The following is a 23,768-nucleotide window of genomic DNA, read 5'->3' on the forward strand; positions in this document are numbered from 1 at the left end:
CTCTCTACCCTATTCACCCCTAATCCTGATTGTGGAGAGGATCCAGAAATCTGGATTTCCAGGGACTGTCTGCCCTCTAGTCTAGCTTTGGGGCCGGGAGATTGGCCACTCTCTGGGCTATGCACAGAGCATAGAAAGGAGGACCGTGTTGCGGGGGGAGGTAGAGATGGACAATGGAAAGAGGGCTGCCTTCTATCTGTAGGGAAGCCACTGATTTTTTTATACATATTTAACCAGTTTAACAGTAAAAGAACTTAATATCTTTTATCTCTATGTCATTCTAAATGTAGATATATTTTTACGTCATTATAATCAGCATGTAAGCTTCATTCCCTGTCACTTAACATTTTTATACTAAGATTTTCATGCATCACCACTGCTCATACTTTAATCATAGAGTTTATCATCATCGATATTGCCTAGAACACCCCTAAGCATTGCTCTGAGGATTTCGTTCTGATTTTACTCTCTCACTGTTATAAATCACACAGGTATGAACATCTTTGTGCAAATGCTCTGTGATCTCCCCTTTTAGATATATGGGATGCGTTTCCCCAAGTTGGGTGACCAGGTCGGTACATTGAGTTGCTTTATATTTGACCAGCTCGGCTTCAGAAAGCCAGTTCTCAATCAACTCTGCCAGTTGTGACTGTTTCATTTCAAGGCCATAAACATACGACTTTATTATTTTTCTCCAGGTTTCTTGACTTAGTTAATAGATTTGTAGCGCTACCTCAAAGCTGTTTTTATTAGCATGTTTACCTGCCCAGGATTTCTCCAACTATTTTTAATTTCCTCAAGTATTTTCACACACAGGTGGCATCCTGCTTGCCTGATGGGGCATCTAAATAGCTCTTCTATCCAATTCGCAGGAAAATGAAAGCTGATTGCTACAGGGTACAGATGGGGGCCATGGTCATGTTTAATGGTTTTGATTTGTGTTTATATAAAGCAAATTTGTATACTGGATTTGTGAAGAGGAGCAGATTGGGGATTGGCAGGTGGAGAGGCTTGTTCGCGAAGATGTTTTAGCTGTTTTCAAGGTGGTCATAGACGAGGGGACAGCTGTTGGTACTGGCTTTGTACTTTCTTGTGGGAAGAAAAGTGGGGGCGTTTTCTTTGTATTATTGATTTTTTTCCTGTTTATCAAATGTGCCATAAGAGATGACAAAGAAATAAAAGTTTACATAGCCATCATCATTATGCATGTTAATATATCCAAGGCTGGTGTTCCTTGGCTGGTGTTCTAGTTCCTGGCTAGAAACTAATGAGCTTACGTGGAAGTTTTTGTTTGAGCAGAATACTGGGTCCACACAGAAAAGCAGTGTTCATCTGAGCTACCCTCTCTGCATGTGTGGAGACAAAGCCCAGAGTGGGGCGGTGGAGGATTGGGTTGGGGGGGGGGGGGGCTTGCTGAATGGATTTGAGCTGTAAGCACAAACTTGAATTTGTTGGGTTAAAGTGGGAAATCTGAGGGGCGCCTGGGTGGCTCAGTTGGTTAAGTGTCCGACTCTTGGTTTCAGCTCAGGTCATGATCTCCTGGTTCCTGTGCTGACAGCACTGAGCCTGCTTGGGATTCTCTCATTCTCTCTGACCTTGCCCCCCTCTCTCTCTCTAAGTAAATAAATAAACTTTAAAAAAGAAGGGAAATCTGAGTTCTGGTCCTGCCTGTGCCACTTAACAAAGGCAAGCTGCTCAGTCACTTTTTCTCCTCCTCCAAATGGGAAGGACACCTGCTTTGGGAAATAACAAGATAGCAAGAGTGCAGATACTCTGGAAAGTGTGTGGTCCTGCAAATGTAAAGACCCTCTTCCCTCCTGTCTCTCTGTTGCAGTTTTTTCAATCCTTGACTTGGATGAGCGAGTAGGGTCTGCCTGTTGCATGGTCGGCCCTATAACCATTTGAAACCAGCAACGCTGTCCTCACTTCCCAGGACTCCACTCTCCCTTCCCTCCTGCATCATATGACAGAGCCCCCAGGGTCCCAGGGCTCTGCATATCCTCCCCCTAGAATGCAGCCCCTCAAACCCCCCGGCTGCCTGGGCCAGCAGTGCTGTTGATGTGGTCACGTCTACGCAGAGCCTCGGGGAAAGTCACCACTCTTGTTTTAGGGATTTTCTAGTAGCCCCAAAATGCATTGATCTTTTTGGCAGCCATATCACAGTGACTAACAGTGAGCTCACAGATAACTTAAACCTCATTTTTTTAACCCGTGCTGTTGCTAAACCACATCTTCCTCATCCCAGCTTGGGGAAGATTATTTTTTCATCTTCGTGAAGAACTTCACATTTATCCCATTTCACCAGTTGTGTTTCATTACACTTGGCATGTCTTACCAACCTATGCAGATTTCAGGGGTCCTTTGTGGCCTGAAATTAAAGTCCAAATTTCTCCCACTCCTGTGTTTAACTTGGAGCTTCTTGTTTGATAACCACAAACTCCTTAATGCCAAATTAAAAGGTGTGAACAAGGGCCAATTAAAATAGCAGTCTGTCCCCAAGTGAATATAGACACTGGATCCTCGGTCGGTGGAGAAACCATTTGACAGATTATGAATTCACCTGCTTGTCATCTGCCCTCCTCATTAACCTCTTTTTTTTTTTAACGTTTATTTATTTTTGAGACAGAGAGAGACAGAGCATGAATGGGGCAGGGTCAGAGAGAGGGAGACACAGAATCTGAAACAGGCTCCAGGCTCTGAGCCATCAGCACAGAGCCCGATGCGGGGCTCGAACTCACAAACCGCGAGATCATGACCTGAGCCAAAGTCGGACATTTAACCAACTGAGTCACCCAGGCGCCCCCTCATTAACCTCTTAAGAAAATGGGGGAAACCCAGTCAAATACCCAACTGAAGCATTGATTGGTCACAGTGCCAAATTTCCCTGCTCAACAGCCAACTCTGTAACGCACACAGACAGGGAAAGGAGATTCGCTGGAGTGGAAGGCTGGGAGAAAAGGAAAAAGTTGAGATCATGCCTCAAAGTGGAGAAGCTGGAGAAGAATTTAGTTTCAGGTTAGAGATGACAAAGAATGTGGTTTTGAAAGCTACACCCTTTAAGAGGTTGGACAGTAACAGAAGCCCCTTGGAGGGAAACACCCATCTGAAAACCCTGTGCTTCTGCGCACCTTGTATATTGCTATCTCCGGGTGCCGGTGGTGAGGCTGCAGGGCCAGAACCCGAGGGTCGAGGGTCAGAAGCAGCTGGAGGCAAGTCCTGTGAAATGTGACTCTGAAATCTGCACACCCCTCACCCCCGCCGCATCTGTCTGAACCACTGTCCAGGCAGTGGTGTGCCGGAACCAGCTCTCACAAGCTGACAGCACCCATTCCTCCCCTAATCCACTTTCAACAAAGCCACGTGGGCAACTGGCAATCAGCCATGGAAGCATTTACACTGGGGAAATTGGCAAATGCTACCAATCAGGTCACCTTTTCGCTGCATTACCAGTTCTGAAACGCTTACCGGGGCCTCATCCGGACTGCCCTGCTGCCTCCCAGCTCACACCTGTGCTTCGTCCTATGACCAGCATCATATAAATATACATATTTTAACGTGTATTTATTTGGGGGGGGGAGGGGGAGAGAGAGGAGGGCAGAGGATCCCAAAGCGGGCTCTGCACAGCCAGCAAGGAAGGCTCAAACCCACAAACCATGAGATCATGACCTGAGCCGATGTCAGACGCCTAACCGACTGAGCCACCCGGGCGCCCCCAGAATTATATATTTTAAATAAAAATCTGCTTCTCCACAGGGCAAAGTTCAAATTCCTTAGCACGTTGCCACCATCTCCTCTCATTTCCCAACACCCCTCGCCACCCTCCTCACCAGCCCTGTGTTATGTAATGCAGTTTCCCGATCGTCCTGAGATCCTGGGGCCCCCATAGGCAAGTGGTCTTCTGGGCTCCTCAAGCGGACAAACATGGACCCCTGTCAGATCCCATATCACGCTGTGCCTAGTTTGTGTTTATCTCTTTCCTCTTGACCAGATTATAAATCTCTGCTGGACAGGGACCCTCTTCCTTCTTCTGGAGCCTGGCATGGCCCTGAAAACATAGGAAGGCAGAAATGGAGGGAGGAACAGAAGGGAAGACCAGGAGAGGGGAGGAAGGAAGGAAGGAAAGTGGGGGAGGGGGAAGGGAGGATGGGGAGGAGGGAAGGGGAAGGGAGGAAGGAGAGACAAAAGTAGCCACAGCCACTCATGAACTGGCCTACAAGGAGCAAGGTTGGGGAAAGCAGGGGAGCCCAGAGGCCACACAGGAGGTAAGCAGAATCTGCCTAGCTCTAGGGATCAAAGTCCTTGAACTAGTAAAAAGAACAGTAAGGGAGACAGGGTCATGAGTCTCTGTTGTCCCTTGGGTGGGGACGACCCACCCCTCTGTTTTCCCCCCGGCTGACAGCCAGCCCCACATCAGCGGGCCTCTGGGCTGGCAGGTGCTGGCAACAGAATGATCCCGAGTGGGTGATGTGTGGGGGGACGGCGAGCTGCAAATGTGTAGAGCCTCAAGAAATGCTTTTTGAATTACATTGAATTATAGCTGGGGATAATCACAACCTTTCTGGTTCCTTCCTTAGAGAGGTGATGGGGAGGGATGCTTGGAGCTGAGGGGACGGGATTAACCAAGTAACTGATTGGGCGGTCCCAGAGTGGGCACGGCGCTGGCCCCTCGGGAACCGGGCTGAAAGGGCCTAGGCTCGGAGGGGGGGAGTGTGCTGCGTGGCACCAGCAGGGCCCGACTTGCCCAGAAATGCAGGCCTGGCTCCCTGAGACTGCAAGGTCACTGCCAATTAGTTAAGCGGCTGCTCTCCACAGGCCTTTGCAGAGGAAAGGCATGTGTTCCCCATTCCGTTGATGTGGAAACAGCAAGAGGAAGTGACTCAGAGACAGAGTGGAAATAAAGCGTGTGTCTCATGACATTCTGGCTTCTGCTAGATCCAAGGGGCTTATGTTGTGACTGTCTCCCATGAGGCTTCCTTCCATGCTTCTGTGGTGTTGTCAGGATAGTCGATGGCCCTACGTGCATGCAAAGAGTGGGAGGTAGGGGTGATCCCTTCAGGTGGGCAGGTGGCTGGAGGAAGGTGGGTGTTGGCGAAAAGGCAGCCTCAGAGCAGTGGAGACAGAAGGGGCTGATCCTGGACTCACTAGGCCAGGCTAATGTTTTACAAGGAGAGACTGGTATTGGGTTTCTGATCCTGTCTTCTGCCAAGTCACAGGCACTTAAAAAATACATGTGCCAGGGAGTTTACAGAGGTAACCTCTGATTCTCCAGAAAATTCTGCAGGATAGGTAGTGTCAGCCTCATAAAACAAGAGAGGAAACTGAAGCTTAGCAAGTTGACCTTGTCCAGATCACGCAGCTGGTAAATGGCAGAGACTTAAGGCCACCATGTTGCCCGACTCTGAAGTGCATTGTGAGTAATGCCCCAGACTTAAATGGCATGACAGCCTCAAGGACATGAGTTTTAAACCTAGATCTGATGAGTCAGGTGAGTGTGCCTTCTCCCTGATATCATGCAATGGTCTCTCTCCATGCTCCCTCAGATCACGGGCAGAACTTTCAATCCTCGAGAGAAGGATTTTACCCTCAGGACTCCCAGCATTCGCTCTGACATCTGGTTCTCTGAGAAGCCAAGCTCAATGTCATTCGCCAAAGACTATCCTTGTCACTTAATGAACAAACAAGCATTGGAAAACCAACAAAGGTAGAAAGGCATAATGTTAGAATAAAAGACAGCCCTTCAAAAATAATCCATTGGGCTTTATGATGGATTCTCTAGAGGGTTCTAATTTTTCCCATTTTGCCATGGGCACTGGCATCAAAGGCCATCATCCACCTACCTGCTCCTGCTTGGGAACTCCAACCCCTCTGGACTGATGTCTTCAGGCCTCAGAGCCAGTTGGTGGCAGAGCTGGCTACTACCCCCTAAGCATGGTGGTGGCAGGACGTGACGCCAGCCCTCTAGTCTTTGGCAGGTGACATTGAAGCTTGGCCTCTCAGAGAACCAGACGTGAGAGTGGATGCTGAGAGTCCTAAGGGTAAAATGCATAGTCTCGAGGATTAGAAGTCCTGCCCATGATCTGAGGGAGCATGGAGTGGGGACCGTTAGTCGGAACAGTGGCATGATGTCAGAGAGAAGGTGCACACATCTGACTCATTTGACCCTGGGTTTAAAACTCATGTGCTTGGGGGCGCCTGGGTGGCTCAGTCGGTTGAGCGACCGACTTCAGCTCATGTCATGATATCACAGTTTGTGAGTTTGAGCCCCGTGTCGGGCTCTGTGCTGACAGCTCAGAGTCTGGACCCTGCTTCTGATTCTGTGTCTCCCTCTCTCTCTGCCCCTCTGCCACTCATGCTCTGTCTCTCTCTGTCTCAAAATTAAATAAACATTAAAAAAAAAAACTCATGTGCTTGGAGCTGCTATGCCATGCAAGTCTGGGGCATTACTCACAATAGACTTCAGAGTGAGGCAACATGGTGGCCTTAAGTGTTTGCCGCTTACCAGCTGTGTGATCTGGACAAGGTCATCTCACTAGGCCTCAGTTTCCCTTTTGGGGGGTATGAAGCTATCATTACCCATCCTGCAGAATTTTCTGGAGAATCAGAGATCACTTACATAAATTCCTGGCACACAGTATGTGTCCAATAAAGACGTACGGTTCCACTCCAATGTCTTCAAGGGCAACGTTGTATTTTTCTGTGATACTGATGCCTGTGACCCTGTCAGCTTCCCCTGCCAGGAACACAGCCCTGGGCACAGTGGTAACCCAGAGGCTCTGAAGGGATTTAAACCCTGCTTCAGGACCCCATCCTTTCAGCAGGTGAATGTCTTGCCATTCAGGAAGAGTATCATTAATTTTCTTCCTGACGACTTCAGGGACTCAGAGATTATGCAGGTTCCCGTACTACCCTTTACAGGTTTGGGCCAAGGCATTCTTTTAGCCAATCAAAACCTTTCCTGTTTTAATTTGAGCGCATTTCCTTGTGTTTGTTATTCTTTGACTTGGATTTGGGCATATCTGGGTTGGGAGGCACGCTGGAGCCTGTGATGGCTCAGGTCCAGAGTTTCCGCGGGTGCCGGAGGAACTTCTCTCCTCTCACATTGCTCACAGGGGCTGGGGCAGGGATGAGATGCAGGGAGGGATTACCAGGCTGGGGGGAGGGGGCCAGGTCTTGACTGGAAGAAGGGACAGCACTTTTGGCTCATAGGTTGAGAGTCAAAGGATTTAAGGATCATCAAAATACAGAGACAAGCTAGTGATGAGAAATTCAAGTAATCAGGCAAGAGCTGGAGAAATAGACAAGTTCAGTTGTCAGAAACAGGGGAGCTACAGTCAGTGGGTTACTCTCATATCTCCCAACTCTGTGCTCAGTGACACATGTTGGTGGCTTGAAATCAGCCATAGTGGGAATATTTACACCGTGGAAATTGGCCAATGCTGCAAATCTGAATTTCCACACACACACACACACACACACACACACCTCTCCCCAAGAGCCTTTGGAAGGGGGAACAAGATATGGGGACTACAGATAGTCAGACAAGGTTTTGGGAAATAGGCGAGTGATAACCATGATGATAAAGCCTTTCATTTGCACTCAGCTTTATTGCTTATGATGAATTTTCATTTACATGTTTGCACTTTGTCCTCACAAACTTTCTATAAGGCAAACAGAGCAGGGAGCATTACCCCCATTTTACAGGTGAGGAAAAGGAGGCCAAGAGAGGTTAAGGAGCTTGCCCAGGGTTTTAGAACTGGCCAGAAAATGAGCTGGAACTGACAAGAAGAGAAACTCGCACGTGATGTTGAGAGCTATGTTCTCCAAGACCCTGAAGGCAGGTGGCTGACGATTCCTTACATCACACCTTTCAGTTACTCTGCTTCAGGGAGTTTTGGGGGGATCCCTTGGCAGTCCATTGCAGATCAGCGCTGACAGATGGGAGTTTGGGGGGCCCTTGAGGAAGTTTCCACGTGTCAGTGGAGATGTGGTACCACCTTTCTGGGCCTGCGTCTTTTGACCAAACACGTGAGTCCCCTCCGGGGACTCTCACAACTGAGACCAAGCTTGGGGAGGTGATGCTCCCTAAGCTGGAGGACCTCAGGATCCTTCACAGACTGAGGATATTCAATGCCAAGTTGACACATTCCTCCTCACATGGAGTTTGTGCCAACGTCAGTAAAATCAAGAGATACTACCTTTTTCAAAGGCAAATGGGAAAGTGCAAAAAACTTTGTACTTGAATTCAGATCTGCTCTGGGATCCAAGTTTGCTACTCAACAAGCAGGAATCCTTGACCAGATGGCTTAAAAATTTCTTATGTTTTCTCATCTGTAAAATGGGCATACTCATCCATGCCCATCTCCAAGGAGATGCTTAAGTATAAAGCACTTACATTCTTGGAATAAATATCTGGAGGATACTGCTGCAAAGGATTAAAGGCAGACCTGCAGGAGCTCCAGTTGAAGGGAGAAGTAGATCCTGAGTGACTGAAATGGTTTTGCAGAAGCATTTCAACAAGAGCCATGTTGACCACTAGAAATGATGGCTCCTAAACCAAAGGCCTGGAAAAACTGATGAAGATAAGAAACCAGGGTCCTCGAGGCATGTTGGTGGTGGCCAATGCATCAGTCTGGGTGGGCTGTGTTCAGTCAGATGTAGACTATGAATGTTTCTCTTTGCTCAGGGCAGAGGTGGAGGCTGGCTCCTGAACGGGCTGGTCGCTGCCCAGTCAGCCTGGGTAATGGGGGTCAACTATCCAGCTGTGGTTTCTCATCATTCCATTTTTTTCTGAATAGACTTTGTTATTATTATTTTTTTTGGCACGGTTTTATGTTCACAGCAAAACTGAGAGGAAGGGGCAGGGATTTCCCATATACCCCCATCCACACTCATGCACAGCCTCCCCCAATATGGCTGTCCCCCCACCAGAGTGGTACATTTACTACAACAGGCTTCACATCACCGCCACCCCCGGCATCCATAATTTACGTTAGGGTTCACTCTTGACGTTATACACTCCATGAGTTTGGACAAATGTTTAATGGTAGATAGCCATCATTATAATATTACACAGAGTATCTGCAGTGCCTTAAAAATCCTCTGTATTCCGCCTGTACATCTCTTCTTTCCCCCAGCCCCTGGCGGCCACTGATCTTTCTACTGTCTCTGTAGTTTTGCCTTTTGCAGAATGGCATATAGCGGAAATCAAACAGCGTGTACCCTTTTCAGATGGGCTTCTTTCAGTTAGATGCATTTAAGTTTCCTCCCCGTCTCCTTGTGGCTTGATAGAGCCTATCTTTTTAGCACTGAATAATATCCCATCGTCTGGATGTACCACAGATTATTTACCCATTCACCTACTGAAGGCCATCTTGGTTGCTTCTGAGTTTTGGTGTTATGAATAAAGCTGCTATAAACATCCATGTGTAGGTTTTTGTGTGGACATAAGTTTTCAACTCCTTTGGGTAAATACTAAGGAGCACTATTGCTGGATCGTATGGTAAGAATATGTTTAGTTTTGTAAGAAACCGTCCAACTGTCTTCCAAAGTTTGCACCAACAATGAACGAGAGTTCCTTTTGCTCCGTGTCCTGATCACATGCTTCCAGCCTCTTGGCTGCTCCAATTTAAAAGCACCACATTTCATTGACTGATGGCAGCTGCATACGTTTGATTTTTTTTAATGTTCATTTATTAGTTTTGAGAAAGAGAGAGACAGAGCACAAGTGGGGGAGGGGCAGAGGGAGCCAAAGACACAGAATGCAGAGCAGGCTCCAGACTCTGAGCTGTCACACAGAGCCCGAGGCGGGGCTCGAGCTCACAACCAAGGAGACCATGACCTGAGCCATGGCGGTCTAATCCCTTCCTCACCAAGCACCTCCCCCCACCACCCACCGCCAGACTTGTCCTGGCCTCTGTCTCATGCAAAGATTTCTAACTTACCTGCTCTATCTCTGCCCCTCATTCTGCCTGTCAGAAAGGGCTCCTCTGCTTCACTCTTAACTTCAGCCAATGGCTCACAGAATATGTGAAAATGGGGGTGCCCAGGTTGCACCAGATCTTTTGCATTTTACTGACATGCTATTTCTACTTGGCTATTCTCTCTCCAATTCTTCCCCCATGTTGCAGGGAGTCCCTGGGGCATCCCCTGTGTGCTCACTGGCACCAGCACCCTTTGGATGAGAGTGCTGTCTGGGCCAGGGGGCATCTCCTGAAAGGCAGCCCACCCCCTTCATCGTGGATGCCTGGAAGCCAGGCGTTGTGACCTACAGATGTGGGCGTAGCCCTTCTCCCCAGCCCGGAATCCATGTCCCCACTAGGCAACATGACAGCACTGATTGTGCCCCTAGTTTCCAAATGGCTTCTGGAATACAGGCCCTTTGACTTCCATCCAGTCCGCAGGGATGGACGCCGTGTGCCACTCCATTTCCTTCTTACCCCAACACCTATTTTACAAAACTGCATCATGAAGCCCCTGCCTGAACACTAGTCTGTACGAATAGATACCCAGTGGTCATGGGGCCCCTGGCTAAATAGACACAGCATTTCCTGAATCTGGGACCTGTTATGTGTATGCCTAGTGCTGTGTGTGTGTGTGTGTGTGTGTGTGTCTCCATGACTAGAGTGTATGCTCTTTAGGGGCACACCTTCCCTCCTCTTCATATCCTGTAGCAGATCTGTCATTGTCCCATCTAATAGCCCCTTGGGCCTTGACATTCCAGTATTCTCCTGCTTACTTCTGCCTACCAACATTTGCATCTTTTTGCCTGCGACTTTCTCTGGCTCCCGAGTCCGTTCTGCCCTTGTGTAGAACTGGCTGGCAATGCTAGGAATGATGTCTGTAAGAAAAGGTGTATATAAAAAAAAAAGAGGTTAGAGTGGAAGAGAACCAAACCATAAGAGACTCTTAAAAACTGAGAACAAACTGAGGGTTGATGGGGGATGGGAGGGAGGGGAGGGTGGATGATGAGTATTGAAGAGGGCATCTTTTGGGATGAGCACTGGGTGTTGTATGGAAACCAATTTGACAATAAATTTCATATATTAAAAAAAAAAAAGAAAGAAAAGGTGTATAAATACCCCCAATCCTCCTCCCTGCCCCTCCGTTGGTGGAGCAGGTCCACAGCACGTCTGCAGCATGTCCCAGCTCCCAGAGTCCCCAGCAGGACTGCACTGCAGCTGCCTTAGTGACACCTCCATTGACAACCCTCCTTTGGCTGTCTTCCCTTCCCTACCATGCATTTCCCACTCCCTCAAAGGGCTTCCCAGGGTTGCCTCTCAAGCTATTTCCTATGGACACCTTGTTGAAAGTATGGAGGAAATGGAGGTTCATGCACAGCACATACCAGAGTATTGGCACACAGGACATGTTCAGTGGATATTTATTGAAAAATAGCACAGGGACACCTGGGTGGCTCAGTCGGTAAAGCATCTGACTTCAGTTCAGGTCATGATCTCATGGTTCATGAGTTTGAGCCCCGCGCTCTGTCCCACAGCTTCATATCCTCCATCCCCTGGCTCTCTGTTCCCGCCCCCCCACTCTCATTCTCTCTCCCTCTCTCTCAAAAGTATAAATAAATAAAATTTAAAAAAAGGAAAATGGCATGGATACTTCTAGAATATACATACTAGCCTCTAAAATAAAGGAGACTGGATATTCTTTTCTCCTTCTGTCTTGTCTCAAATTCTGGCTGCCCTTGAGGACTGAGACTGGTGTTCTGCCCATTGTCTGGCCACCCCTGATGGAAGGGACATGCCCTGCTTTTCCCTCGTCCTCACAGCATCTCCTTCGTGCCCTCATGATACACACTGGCTACAAGGGACAAGTCCTTGAAGCCAATGACTGTCAACATCTTCCCTGCTAGTGTCCAGCACTGTGTGAATGGATTACCATGACTTTGGTTCCGCTTCTAAAATCTTGCCTCCACATTTGTGTTTTCACGTTGCCAGTTCCATTCTTTTGCCCCCAACTGCTGGTCTAAAAACGTCCCCCGAGAATTACAGTGTCTTGTTAGAGGGGAGATAATTTTTCTGTAAGAATTAGTTCAGAATGAGAGCTAAGGTTAGTCAAGAAAGGTGGCTCCCGGCCCAGGCTAAATGTTAGAAAAATCCTTGGAAACTTAAAAATGCCAGGTCTCTCCACAGGCCAACTCAGTGGCCATCTCTGGGCACAGAGCCGGATTTAGGCTTTCTTAAAAGCTTCCCAGGGGATCCTAATGTGGAGCCAAGGTTGATACCACCAGCCTGCAGATAAAACTTGCATTGTTTCCTTGGGGTGTTCCTGCTTTAGAACAATGAGAAGTAAACCCTATAGGGTTGTGTTGGATCAAGAGGACAGGAGCTATTTTGCAGGGACTCAGAGAGAGCTCAAGATTCCTAGGATTCTCACAGTCTATGGAAGTGTTGACCAAACTGTCATCCAAACTGGGCTGGATCTTCTAGGGTCCCAGCCCAGTCCTCTTCCACCTGGCAGAGGACCTCCCACATTGAACTGTGGGAGTGCTATTCCTCTTGAATTCTCCTGTGTGCAATGAACCATGTGCTGTATGATGAGTTCCTGTGGGACTGAGGCCTCCTGCCCAGGAAGTTCGGGTTGGCAGCTGCGGGTGGGGGCAGACAATGCCATCAGCTCATGGACGGGCCCCCCACCTGGGCCCTTTCCTGCCTTCTCCATTGAGGCTCCCTCCGGGCCACCCATTCTCCGATTCTGCTTCTTCTCTTGTCCCTGTTTCTCTCCTGCTATTTTCTACTGTCTCGCTCTTTGCTTTTTCTGCTCAGCTGTGCCTTGGAACCATGCTGTGGCCGCCTCCTCCCGCAGCTGCGCTTGCAAAATGTGGGCCTCTTGCCTGGAGTCAGTGTGGGAGGAGAAATGTGATGGAGAGAGGGGCTTCTAGAAAAGAATGCTCTCAGCCCGGGAACTCAAGGTCCCGGGGTTTTATACCCGGATGTTGATGCAAACTGCTCCTTTGTGTTTCAGCTTCCCCCAGTCAATAAAGCTGGATGCCTTTAAGGGGAGTTTTTGAGAATGGGAGCAAGTGTGGTTTGCTGGGTCCTGGAGCTTGGTGGGTGCCGTCCCTGGGGCATGAGGCATGGGGGCCTACTCGGACTCATTTCGGGGCTGTCCCTCTGCTGTCTCCACAGGACTGAGATGCGCCGGTCCTAGCTGCCGCCTGAGAGAATGTCTGGGGTGTCCGAGCCCCTGAGCCGAGTGAAGGTGGGCACGTTACGTCGGCCTGAAGGCCCCCCAGAGCCCATGGTGGTGGTGCCAGTAGATGTGGAAAAGGAAGACGTGCGGATCCTCAAGGTGTGCTTCTATAGTAACAGCTTCAACACCGGGAAGAACTTCAAGTTGGTTAAATGCACTGTGCAGACAGAGATCCAGGTAAGTGTGGCGGGCTCTATCCAATCGTCTGCCTCTGGTCTGTCTGTCCCCTTCTGGGGCAGCTGAACAGCCCTCCTTCAGCCTAGCAGGCTCTCCTGTGTCCACTCTCTGGGATGGGGACACCAGGAGAGACACTCTCAGCCTGTAGCACCAGCTCCCCTCCCTGGGGGTCTGCAACCAAGTTCACTGGGGGGACAGATTTTATAGTCTTCATTTGAACCCAAGATCATTTGCCTTATCTTTAATTCATCTCATTTCAACTTATTGAAGATATATCACATTTGAAGCCCTGCAAGGGACATAAGAGCCTCCATCCTCAAGGAGTATACACTCTGACAGAATTGGGGTTAGAGATACATGCAAGTGATGACATTGAAAATTGAACAAAAATGGTGTAAGACATATGCTTAGCGCTTAGAGAAAGGAGGTTGGAGGATAATAATGAACTACAGATGCCCTAGACCAGCTGGATGGTTGTCAGGCCCTTTCCAAGACAAGGCTTCAATTGGCTCATTCTCATCCAGGGTCATGGAGCCTGTTTTGCAGGTGTGGGTGCCCACCATCATCCAGGCACCTAGATGCCAGGAAGCCAGTTTACCTTAAGCAGATGTATAAGAACTTGTCGTCAAAGGCAGACCTACAGTACACTAATTTTAAACACATGCATTTATAGAACAATTACTTTGTACAGCCTATATCCATCCCTCAACACACATTATCTCATTGAATCCTCCCAAGAACCCCATGAGATAGATACACTGAGGATATCCCTTTTCACTGCCCAGTGTATCCCTTTCTGATGATGCAAAAGAAAGCCAGATTGGTTTTCAAAAGGTGCCTTGGTGGGTTTGTCATTTGAACAAAGGAAACACAGGACTTTGGGGAAAACTAACCAGCTTTGAGAAAGCTGGATGAACTCTTTCCAATCCCTTCATCCCCGATCCTTCCCCTGTCCCAAAAGTCAGTATCCCCCAAACTCAGTGTCTCTTCTAGTTGGTGCTGGAAGCAGCCACTCCAAATTTTTCTCCTTACCTGCCTTCTGTCTATTACAGCACAAGCTATGTTTCAATACACCAGAGCAGAATGTAATTGATTGAGTCACTGCCTTGGCCAGTTAGCACAGTTGATCACGGTTCAGTTATTCCCTGTGCTCCCTGTAACTGATTTGAAAGTGCCTTGTTTGCTCATCTTATGGTTCCAGAAATGTAGGTAGTGTTGTGCCCTCAGAATAAGCGCTGGGTACCTTCTTCCAGGGAGATGTTTTCATATCTCCTTAACTACCTGCTTCTTGAGACTTCCTTTGGGTATATTATCTTTGCAGTTGGCTGATGTCATCCACTGTGGGTTTTACTAGTTTAATTTTCAGAAGTTAACCTGCCCTCTGAGTTTGGAGGGGGTGGGGCACCTCCTTGCCCTTTATGCTGAAAACCTAAGAGCATCTGATTGGTCTAGATTAGGACTTGTTCTATGGAGTTATAGTGAAAAGGGACACCAAAAGATAGGTACTTTCCGACAGTAGGGAAGAGCAAGAACAAAAGCAGGAAGGCTGCTAAATAGTGAGTAGTTCAGTTGGGGTAATATGTGTAATATTTTGAAAAGTGTCAAAGTTAAGGTCAGAAAGGAAAGTTGATGGCAGTTAAGGGAGGGCTTAGAATGTCAAGCTGAGAAATTTGGACCTGGACAGGCACTAGGGAGAAACACAAAGTTTTTAAGCAAGAGAGGAGCTATCCTGGAGCTGATGATGTGCTGAGTGCATAAGGAAAAAAAAAAAAAAAAAAAAAAAAAAAAAAAAAATATATATATATATATATATATATATATATAGTGGGACTATAGAAAAGAAAATGGGACCCAAGCCTAAGAAGAATGGCTAGTACTCAAAGCATTATCTGGGTGTGAAAGCAAAGGTAAAGAAGAACAAAGAAAGAAGTGATGGCCTTCTAGGAATTTATGTCCAAGCCTTAGATTTGCCTATTTCCAATCTGCCCTGCAGGCAAAATGGCACCTGCTTATTGCAAACAGCCATGGCTTTAAAGCCAGTTTGGGGCGCCTGGGTGGCTCAGTCGGTTGAGCATCCGACTTTGGCTCAGGTCATGATCTCGTGGTTTGTGAGTTCGAGCCCCACGTTGAGCTCTGTGCTGATGCCTCAGAGCCTGGAGCTTGCTTTGGATTCTGTGTCTCCGTCTCTCTCTGTCCCTCCCCTGCTCATGCTCTGTCTCTCTCTGTCTCAAAAATAAAACATTAAAAAAAAAATTTTTTTAAGCCAACTAGACCTTGAGCCAGAGACGACTCCACCTTTATAGGTTATATGACCTTAGACCCAATACTTAACCAACCTGACTTCAGTCTCCTCACTTGGGGATTATGCCCACCTTAGTCTTGTAAGAACTGAAGTGGTAGATGAGAAAAACCTATCAGACAGTAGGAGCTCGATCATTGGAAGCTACTGATTAAGTGAATATTAGGTCATTTCCCCCACTCAGAAGTCCCAGGATTTTTAATTGCTCATAGAATAAAGTTCAAATTGTCTTCTTTTAATGTTTATTCACTTCCCTGTCCTATTTTCAAAGAGAGAAGTAAAATGGCCAGATTGGTGTTTTCGAACAGTATATAATATCCTGCAAGATGTTAAGAAGTATGTCCAGGAGAAGGGGTTTTATGGTCAAAGAAGTCTGGGAAATGCTTGGTTAAACAATTCCAAATAGATTCTTTGTGACAGGACTTCCCAGAACCTTAAATATGCTGATATGTGTGGTAAATCACTAAAAAAGGGCCACAGAGGAGATGTTTTCTTAACTAAGTCATTTCTTATTTGCCTAAGAAACCCTTCCTTTAAAAGGTGGGCCACTAGTTCTCTGGAAAATAATTTGGGGATATGTTTTCCCTCAACTCTGATAGCAACACAAAAAGGGCAGGAGAGAGGAAAGGCTGGGGACATGGATTAGGGAGCTGTGGCCATAGTGTAAGTGGGAAATGATGAGGGCCTGAACTAAGGGAGTGGCATTGGAGCAAAGACAAGTCAACACATCTGAGTACATCTAAGGAGGCAGAGTTAAGAGAATTTGATGATTAACTGGATGTAGGGAGGGAGAGAAAGGAAGGAGACAAGAATGACTCATGCGTTTGCTTGGTTAACTGAATAGGTGTCAGAGCCTTTCATTGAGATACCAACAGAGACAGGAAGGTTATGTTCTGAGATTTCAGCTTTATATGTGTTGTGTTTGAAGTGTTTATGAAATGCCCCCATGGAGGAACATGGGCCTGGAGCTGAGGAGGGAGGAAGGACCCAGAGAGAAGGATTTTGGAGTCATAATGCAATGAGTATGATGTGAATGGATGGGATCACCCACAGAGAGTGAGTAGAGCAAATGAGGAAGAGTTATAATCAGGAAACCCTGGGAAAGCAACTTCTAAGAGGCTGATAGAGAAAAAGGGTTAGATGAAGGAAAAAGAAGAATTATCCAGAGAAAGATGAAGAGAACCAAGAGATTAGGCAGGGGATACAAAGGTGGAGGAAACTTTGAGGAAAGAGTGGTTAGCAATCTCAGACACTCAGAAAGGTCAAGTCAGATAAGGCTAAAAATAAGTTCATTGGCTTCAGTAACAGTGGCCATGTTCTTTTGCTGGGCAATTTCAGTGGAAAGAGGGAGGCAGAAGCCATTGTGAAGTTAATGGGAGAGTGGAGACAGTGAGTATAACCAATATTTCAGAGGGGTTTTGACCGTGGAGGGAAGGAAAGAGGAGAAGGCAAGAGGAACAGTGTTATCGGCAGAGGGAACAGCATATTTCCAGCACAGATATATCAGCAGAGGATAGGAGACACAAGAATGAAGAAGAGGGAGGTATCAAGAACACCATCTCTGATTCAGGTAGACAGGACCTGGAAGGTCCTGAAGTGGGAAGGTATATGGCAGGTTTGAGGCTAAGAGATGTCCAAGGTTGGCTATTTAAACTATGCTAAAATTTTTTGGTTTCATCTCATCTTTTGTGTGAAGCCACTGATTTAGTAGTTTAAACCTATGAATGGCATGAGATTGCATTTTTAAAAGATCACTTGAGTTACATAGTGGAAAATATGTTGGAAGAAGGCAAGAATGGTTGTGGGGAGATGTTAGGTGGCTATTGAAGTGACCCATAGGAGAGATGATGATAACTTAGATTAGGAGTATAGCCATTAAGGTAACAATGATGACAGTCATGGTGACGATATGTTGATGGTAATGGTGGTGGTGGTGATGGTGGTGGTGATGGTTGCGGTGATGACATTGAGGTGATGGTGGTGATGATGATAGTGTTGATGATGATGGTGATGATGGTGGTGATGATTATAATTGTGGTGGTGATGATAGCAGCTAACACTTTTGAAAGGACATCATATGTATTATCTTACTCAAAGGAACTTATCTCAAAGGAACTCTATGAAGCACATACTATTATTATCTCCATTTTGTATATAAGGAAACAAGGTGCCGAGTAGTTAAGCAAATTGCTAGCAAGTAGCGGAGCCTGTTTTCAAACCCAGTCACCACATCTCCTCAGCCTGCACTGTTAACCATCATGATCTATGGAAATAAATTATTACTATCTAGAGAATTTAGGAGATATGAATGAAAGGTTTTGCGGATGGACAGGAGATGCAGGAATGAAGAAGATGAAGGTGGCAGCCCTGGTTCAGGTGAAGAGGGTCCCACTCCCTAAGATAAAAAATATTTGAGGAAAAACTGGTTGGAGAGGAAGCAGCTCACAAGTTAAGTTTGGGACCTGTCAAGTGCAGTTGAGATGCTCTAACATTTTCACATGAAAATGTGGAGCAGACTTTTTGATTCACAATTCTGGAGGAGAGAATGGGACTGAAGATGAACAGTTGAGTGTTGTCAGCCTCTGGGTGGTGGTTGGAGACATGGCTATGGGCGAGATCATTAATGAAAGAGTCTTAAACAATGTCTTGGTTCATTCCACAAATATTTGTGGAATACCCCATGCACCTGGCACCATGCTAGTTACGGCCTGGGAGTATCATCATACTGCAAAACAGATGCACCCCCTGCTTTCATGGGGCTTCTAGGTCAAGGGTGAGCCTGACATCGACTCACACTAGTCAATGAACCTTGACAAATGGAGGCAAGTGCTCTGATAGGAAGAAAGAGGGTCTGTGAGAGCGTTTTAAAATACAAAAGAGTTTGGTCTAAACATCAAGGAACAGCTTTGCTCTTCAGAACCCGTTTGTGGACACTGTGTACAGTTGCATACAGATCCAGACCCAGGTTTCCTGCCTGAGACTCTTGGGGAGTGCCCCCCCCACCCTCTGCTCCCGACTTCTTCCTGCACTCTCCTTCCCTAGTGGGGCTTTGTGCTTGGACGGGTTTTTCTACTTCCAGCTCCTGTCTTCTTTCACCATCCTCCCCATGCTCAGTTAGCCAAGCACTTGTCCTTCCATAAGAACACATCTGAAACACTGACACCCCCACATAGCTGTGTCTGATCCAATAGAAACAACAGAGCATCACCCTGGCATGGTCCATGTGGTAGCACATTTCCAAAACAGTTACCGCCATGTGCTCTTGCTGATTTCATGTTTTCCTTCTTGTTCTCAACATCTTTCTATGTGAATGCAATAGCCTCCTGATGTTTTCTCTGGGCTGTTAAAAGCTATGTAAATAAGTGCTGGCCCTTGAGCCTAGGATCCAGCAGAAAGCAGACAGGTGTTGAAGGGAAGGGAGTGAGTGCCAAATGAGAAATGTATTTTGCTCTTCTTGAGTTTTCGTTTCCCTTCTGTTTGGTATTCGTGAGAAATTCTGTTTGTTTGGAAGCTCTGACTCTCTGTTGCAAGTGGAGGCTTATATCATTATATATTTCTCTAACATGCTAATTTGCTTGTCTGGGAAAGAGGTTAAGATAACACTTTGTAAACAACTAGCAGAGTGCCACCCAGGCGTGCCCACACAGGGCGTCTCTCTTTGACTCTTACTAGCTTCTCTTTTATTCCCATTCTCCCTTCCTCTCCTCTCCTCTCTCTCTCTCCGTCTCTTGTTCTCTCCCTCCCTTCCCCTTTCTCCTCCCCCCACCCCATCTTCTTCTGCGTAGATTGACCTTACATCCTGATTTATGTCAGATAGTCCTGGTTTACACACACTATCTAAAGATGATCATTAACAGTACCCCTGCCAATCTCAAGAACATCATGATTTGGAGGATAAATTATATGGTCACTACTTGTAAGTGCCATATTCACTCTTGTCTTTGCCGGGCATACTGACTTGCTGGCTCATGGTGTTTTCTGCCTGATGTCGGCTGACCCGCTCTCTGCATAGGCTTTTCTGCTCATCATGGGACTTCTGTGTCTCATACAGGAGGGCCTCAAGCAGAAAATTAAGTACTTATCTGCAATATGGTGTGGTCACAAGAGTGCTGGGCGGGGGGGGGGGGGGGGCCCACACCTCTAAAATCCTCTCCCTTGGCCAGCCTCTGTCATGCTGAAAAGCCATGTTCAAGATTTATCCTTGTTTTGTCCCGAAACATCAGTCTACTAATAATCCACATTTACATCCCTGGGGAGAACAGAGACTAAGCCAGCATTTGCCCTTCTGCCTGGTCTAGCTGCATCCCGTCCCTCACAGCAAGACTTCTAGGCTGCAGGGTTGGCCTGCAGCACATCTTGCCTGGTGTGTGAGCAAGGCAGAATCTGGCCCCAATGTAACCTGCTCTGTACTCACTGACCTCCCCTATAAATCCAGTGGTCATTGTATATAAAATACATTTAAGAATATTCCCAGAAGGATACATTTCAGATATTGAGACCCAGTGTCCCTGCCCTACACATGTTAGTTTCAAGTTTAAACCTGTCACTTAACCAGACACTGGGTACTATGGACTGAACGTTTGTGTCCCCCACAACCCCACAAATTCATATGTTGAAGCCCTAATCCCCAAAGTGATGATATTAGGAGGTGAGGCCTTGGGGAGGTGATTAGGACTAGATGAAATCATGAGGATGGGACCCCCATGATGAGATTAGTGTCCTTTCAAGAAGAGGGAGAGACACCAGAGCTCTGTCTGCCATGTGAGGACCCAGAGAGAAACCAGACATCTGTGAACCAGAGAGGGAGCTCTCACCAAAAACTGAATCTGCTGGCACCTTGATCTTGGACTACCAACATCTCGAACCATGAGATATAAATATTTGCAGTCTGCGGTACTCGGTTACATCAACCTGAATGGACTACAGCACAGGGTCAGCAACCCCATGTGGTCAGAGGAGGTGTCTCCAGCCCCAAAGTTCATGGTCTCAGGTTCTTTGTTCCCAGAGCAAGCCCCGCTGCCCTCCTTCAGATGTCCCTGGGGGTGAGACCACAAGGTTGAAGTGCAAGAGGAAATCCTTGTCCCAGAAAGTTGCTGTTTCTGAAAGAAAGGTTGCCCTAAGGAGAATACACAAAGCCACGCAAGGCTAGTGCACCATACTTAAGGACAGTCCCTGAAAACCTGAGAGGAAAGGGTTCAGCCAGGAGACCACAAAACATTACCACAGAGACTCTCACAGTGATATAAAAAAAGGCACATGAACAAGGACCTCCTCCTTTCTGCATCCCCTCCCCATTTCCTGCACTTGCTTACCAGGCCAGCCCACCCACCCACAGACGCCTGCAGAGGCGAGCGCCAGGCAAGCACGAAGAGTTCTGAGCCTCTCTGTATTTATCTGGATGCCTACATTCATTATATCGACAAATTAGCAGTCAGGTGCCTATGCTTACGTTTCTATTTTTAATCTGGCAGTTGCATTGCCGAGCATCCCTGTTAGACAGAGGCTTTTGTCACATCAGAATGAATGCTCTCAGAGTGATAAGTTATGCTAACTTTTATTATTTTGTTCTTCGATCACTTTTTAAAAACTATCCCTTAGGTGTGTTGAGAACTCAGAACTTGTATAGCTGTTGTATTTGTTTCCTAGGGCTGCGGTAACAAATTACCAGAGAACCAGGGGCTTATTAAACAGAAATGTGTACTCTCTCACCATTCTGGAGGCTGGAAGTCCCATATCAAAGGGCTGGCAGGACTCAAAGGCAGACTCTTCCCTGGCTTCTTCCAGCTTCTGTGGCTCCAGGCTTCCTTGGCTTAGGACTACAGGACTCCAATCTCTGCCTCTGTCTTCACATCCCCTCCTCTTCTCCCCTCTGTGCACCTCTTGTCTGTATGTCTTTTGGAAAGACACTTGTCACTGAATTTAGGTTCCGCCCAGGGAGTCTAGAATGATCCGAGCTTGAGATCCTTAACTTAAGTACATCTGCAAAGACCCTTTTTCCAAATGAGGTTATATTCCCAGATTCTGGACTGGACATATCTCTTTGGGGTCATCATTCAACCTATTGCAGCCATCAGTTAGGATCACAGTGTCTGTTGGTGGTACCCCCATTCCAGCGTACACAGATTCATGTATATAGTACACAGGTGAGTGTGAGCACTTTGCACACATCTACACACCCACACTGAAGTGAAACCTAGGTGTTGGGAAATGACAACAGAGCATGGACTGATGCCACCTTTCCCCACCGCTGTCCAGGATGTCCTGTGGCCACCCTGTGCCCTGGAAGGGTGTTTCTTATGACACTGTCACACTATGGGATGCCATAGGTTGGTTCCTTGGCTGAATCTCACCCAGCCATATAGCTTGAAATTGGTGACCAAATTTATAACACTGACTCCATGATCTCCTCCCATGCCTCCAGCTCAGGTGTCCACCTTGCTGTCTCCACTGGACATCTGACTTCAGCGTGAAGGATCATACCCCAAATCCCCTCCTCAAACTCTGCTTCTCTTCCGGTCTTTCCTAGCTCCAGTAACTGCAGCTCTGCTCTCTCCGTTGATCGTGTCTCAGGCTGTAGACCTCAGAGGCATTTGTGAATTCTTTCTTTCTCTCACACACTGTATTTAGTCTTTCCGGAAATCCTGTCAACCCTACCATCAGAACACCCGGGTTCTGACCACTTCCTTCTCACGACCTGTCACCTGGAATGATGTGCTTGCCTGCTAACTGTTTCTGCCCATAGCCCACTATGGTCCATTCTTCAAGAAGCGACTATGGTGAATCTTTAAAATATCAGTCAGCTGTAGAGATGTATTTCAGATATAGGTTAGAACATTTCACTTCTCTCTGTTATTTATTTTTTGTTTGTTTATGTTTATTTATTTTCACTACTCTCCTTTAAACTGTCCAATGAATGGCTACTTTTCTCACTGAAAATAAAATCCAAAGGTCTTACCTTGGCTGACAACCAATGTTGGCAAGCCATGGCCTGCAGGCCAAATATGGCCCACCACCCATTTTTTTAAATAAAGTTTTATTGGGACACAGTCACACTCACTTGTTTACATATTGTCTATAGCTGCCTTTGAGCTGCAACAGCAGAGTTGAGTAGTTGCAATAGAGACCACATAGCCCTCAAGCCTAAAATATTAATAACCGGGACCTTTACAGAAAAGGTTTGCCAAGCCCTGGCCTAGCCCTCTCTGCCTTTCCTCCTGTCACTTCACTCAGTCCTCTCTACCTCAACCCACAGGCCTCTTCACAGTTGCAAAAACACACCAAGCACACTGGGGCTGCACACTTTGGGACTCTGTATGATACGGTTTCTTTGCCTGGAAGGTTCTAGCCCCACAAAGAAAGCCACTCCTCCCTCCCTTACTTCCTTTGGGGATCATTCAAATTCCCCCTTATCGGAGAGGACTTGTGGGCCATCCCCATTCTGATGACTGTATCTGCTTTGTTTGTCTTAGTACTTATCAGAACCTGAGATATTAGTATATGTATTAACACCACCCCCAGTACAAAATAAGTTCCATGAGAGAGGGACTTGTTTTTGTTTCCCCAATTTGCTGAATGAATTAACGAGTAGTTGTTTAATGATGGATAGATGGATACATTCCATTTATAAAGCCAATAGAGATTTACTGGCTAGAATTCCATGTCTCAGTTCCAAATTATAGTGGGGAAGAGAGAGCTTCCGATTGATCTGATGTGTACAGGGGGTAATGTCTTGGGTCTGTGGCAGTAAATGTCCAAGAAGTGCTGTAAATAGGGCTGGCAGATTGGTTTATATATCCGCTACAATGGTCTTCCTAGATGAGGCAGATGATATGAGTCACCAGGGAGTTTTTAAATACCAGTTTTCCAAGTCGCATCCCAAATTCATTGAATTAGAATCTCAGGGGCTGAGACTGGTCACTGTCTCAAAGGACTCAACCTCTGCCTGCAGAATACCCATCTGGGTCAACATTCCCTGGAGAAGGATGATCAGAATCACTTAGATGGTGGGAAGCCCTGGGGTATGAAGTCATGTTATAGGGTCTAGGAATTCACAAAATACTTTTAAAAGATCTATGAAGGGGTGACAGGA

General features: G+C 46.8%; 1 protein-coding gene across 7 annotated transcripts in view; it reads left to right on the forward strand.

The window, feature by feature from the left end:
- The window catches only part of PTK2B (protein tyrosine kinase 2 beta), a 132,995-nt gene that overhangs the window by 51,295 nt on the left and 57,932 nt on the right, over positions 1 to 23,768 (forward strand). For 5 of the 7 annotated variants that reach the window (XM_047855493.1, XM_047855487.1, XM_047855489.1 and 2 more), the window contains exon 2: positions 13,140 to 13,380. In XM_047855493.1, the coding sequence (XP_047711449.1) occupies positions 13,177 to 13,380 (204 nt within the window). In that variant the 5' untranslated portion in view covers positions 13,140 to 13,176. Of the gene's footprint in view, positions 1 to 13,139; positions 13,381 to 23,768 lie in introns of those variants that run through there. The other 2 variants (XM_047855492.1, XM_047855490.1) reach the window with 2 other exon arrangements.

This window comes from Prionailurus viverrinus, chromosome B1 (assembly GCF_022837055.1).
Source record: "Prionailurus viverrinus isolate Anna chromosome B1, UM_Priviv_1.0, whole genome shotgun sequence".
Taxonomy (NCBI): domain Eukaryota; kingdom Metazoa; phylum Chordata; class Mammalia; order Carnivora; family Felidae; genus Prionailurus; species Prionailurus viverrinus.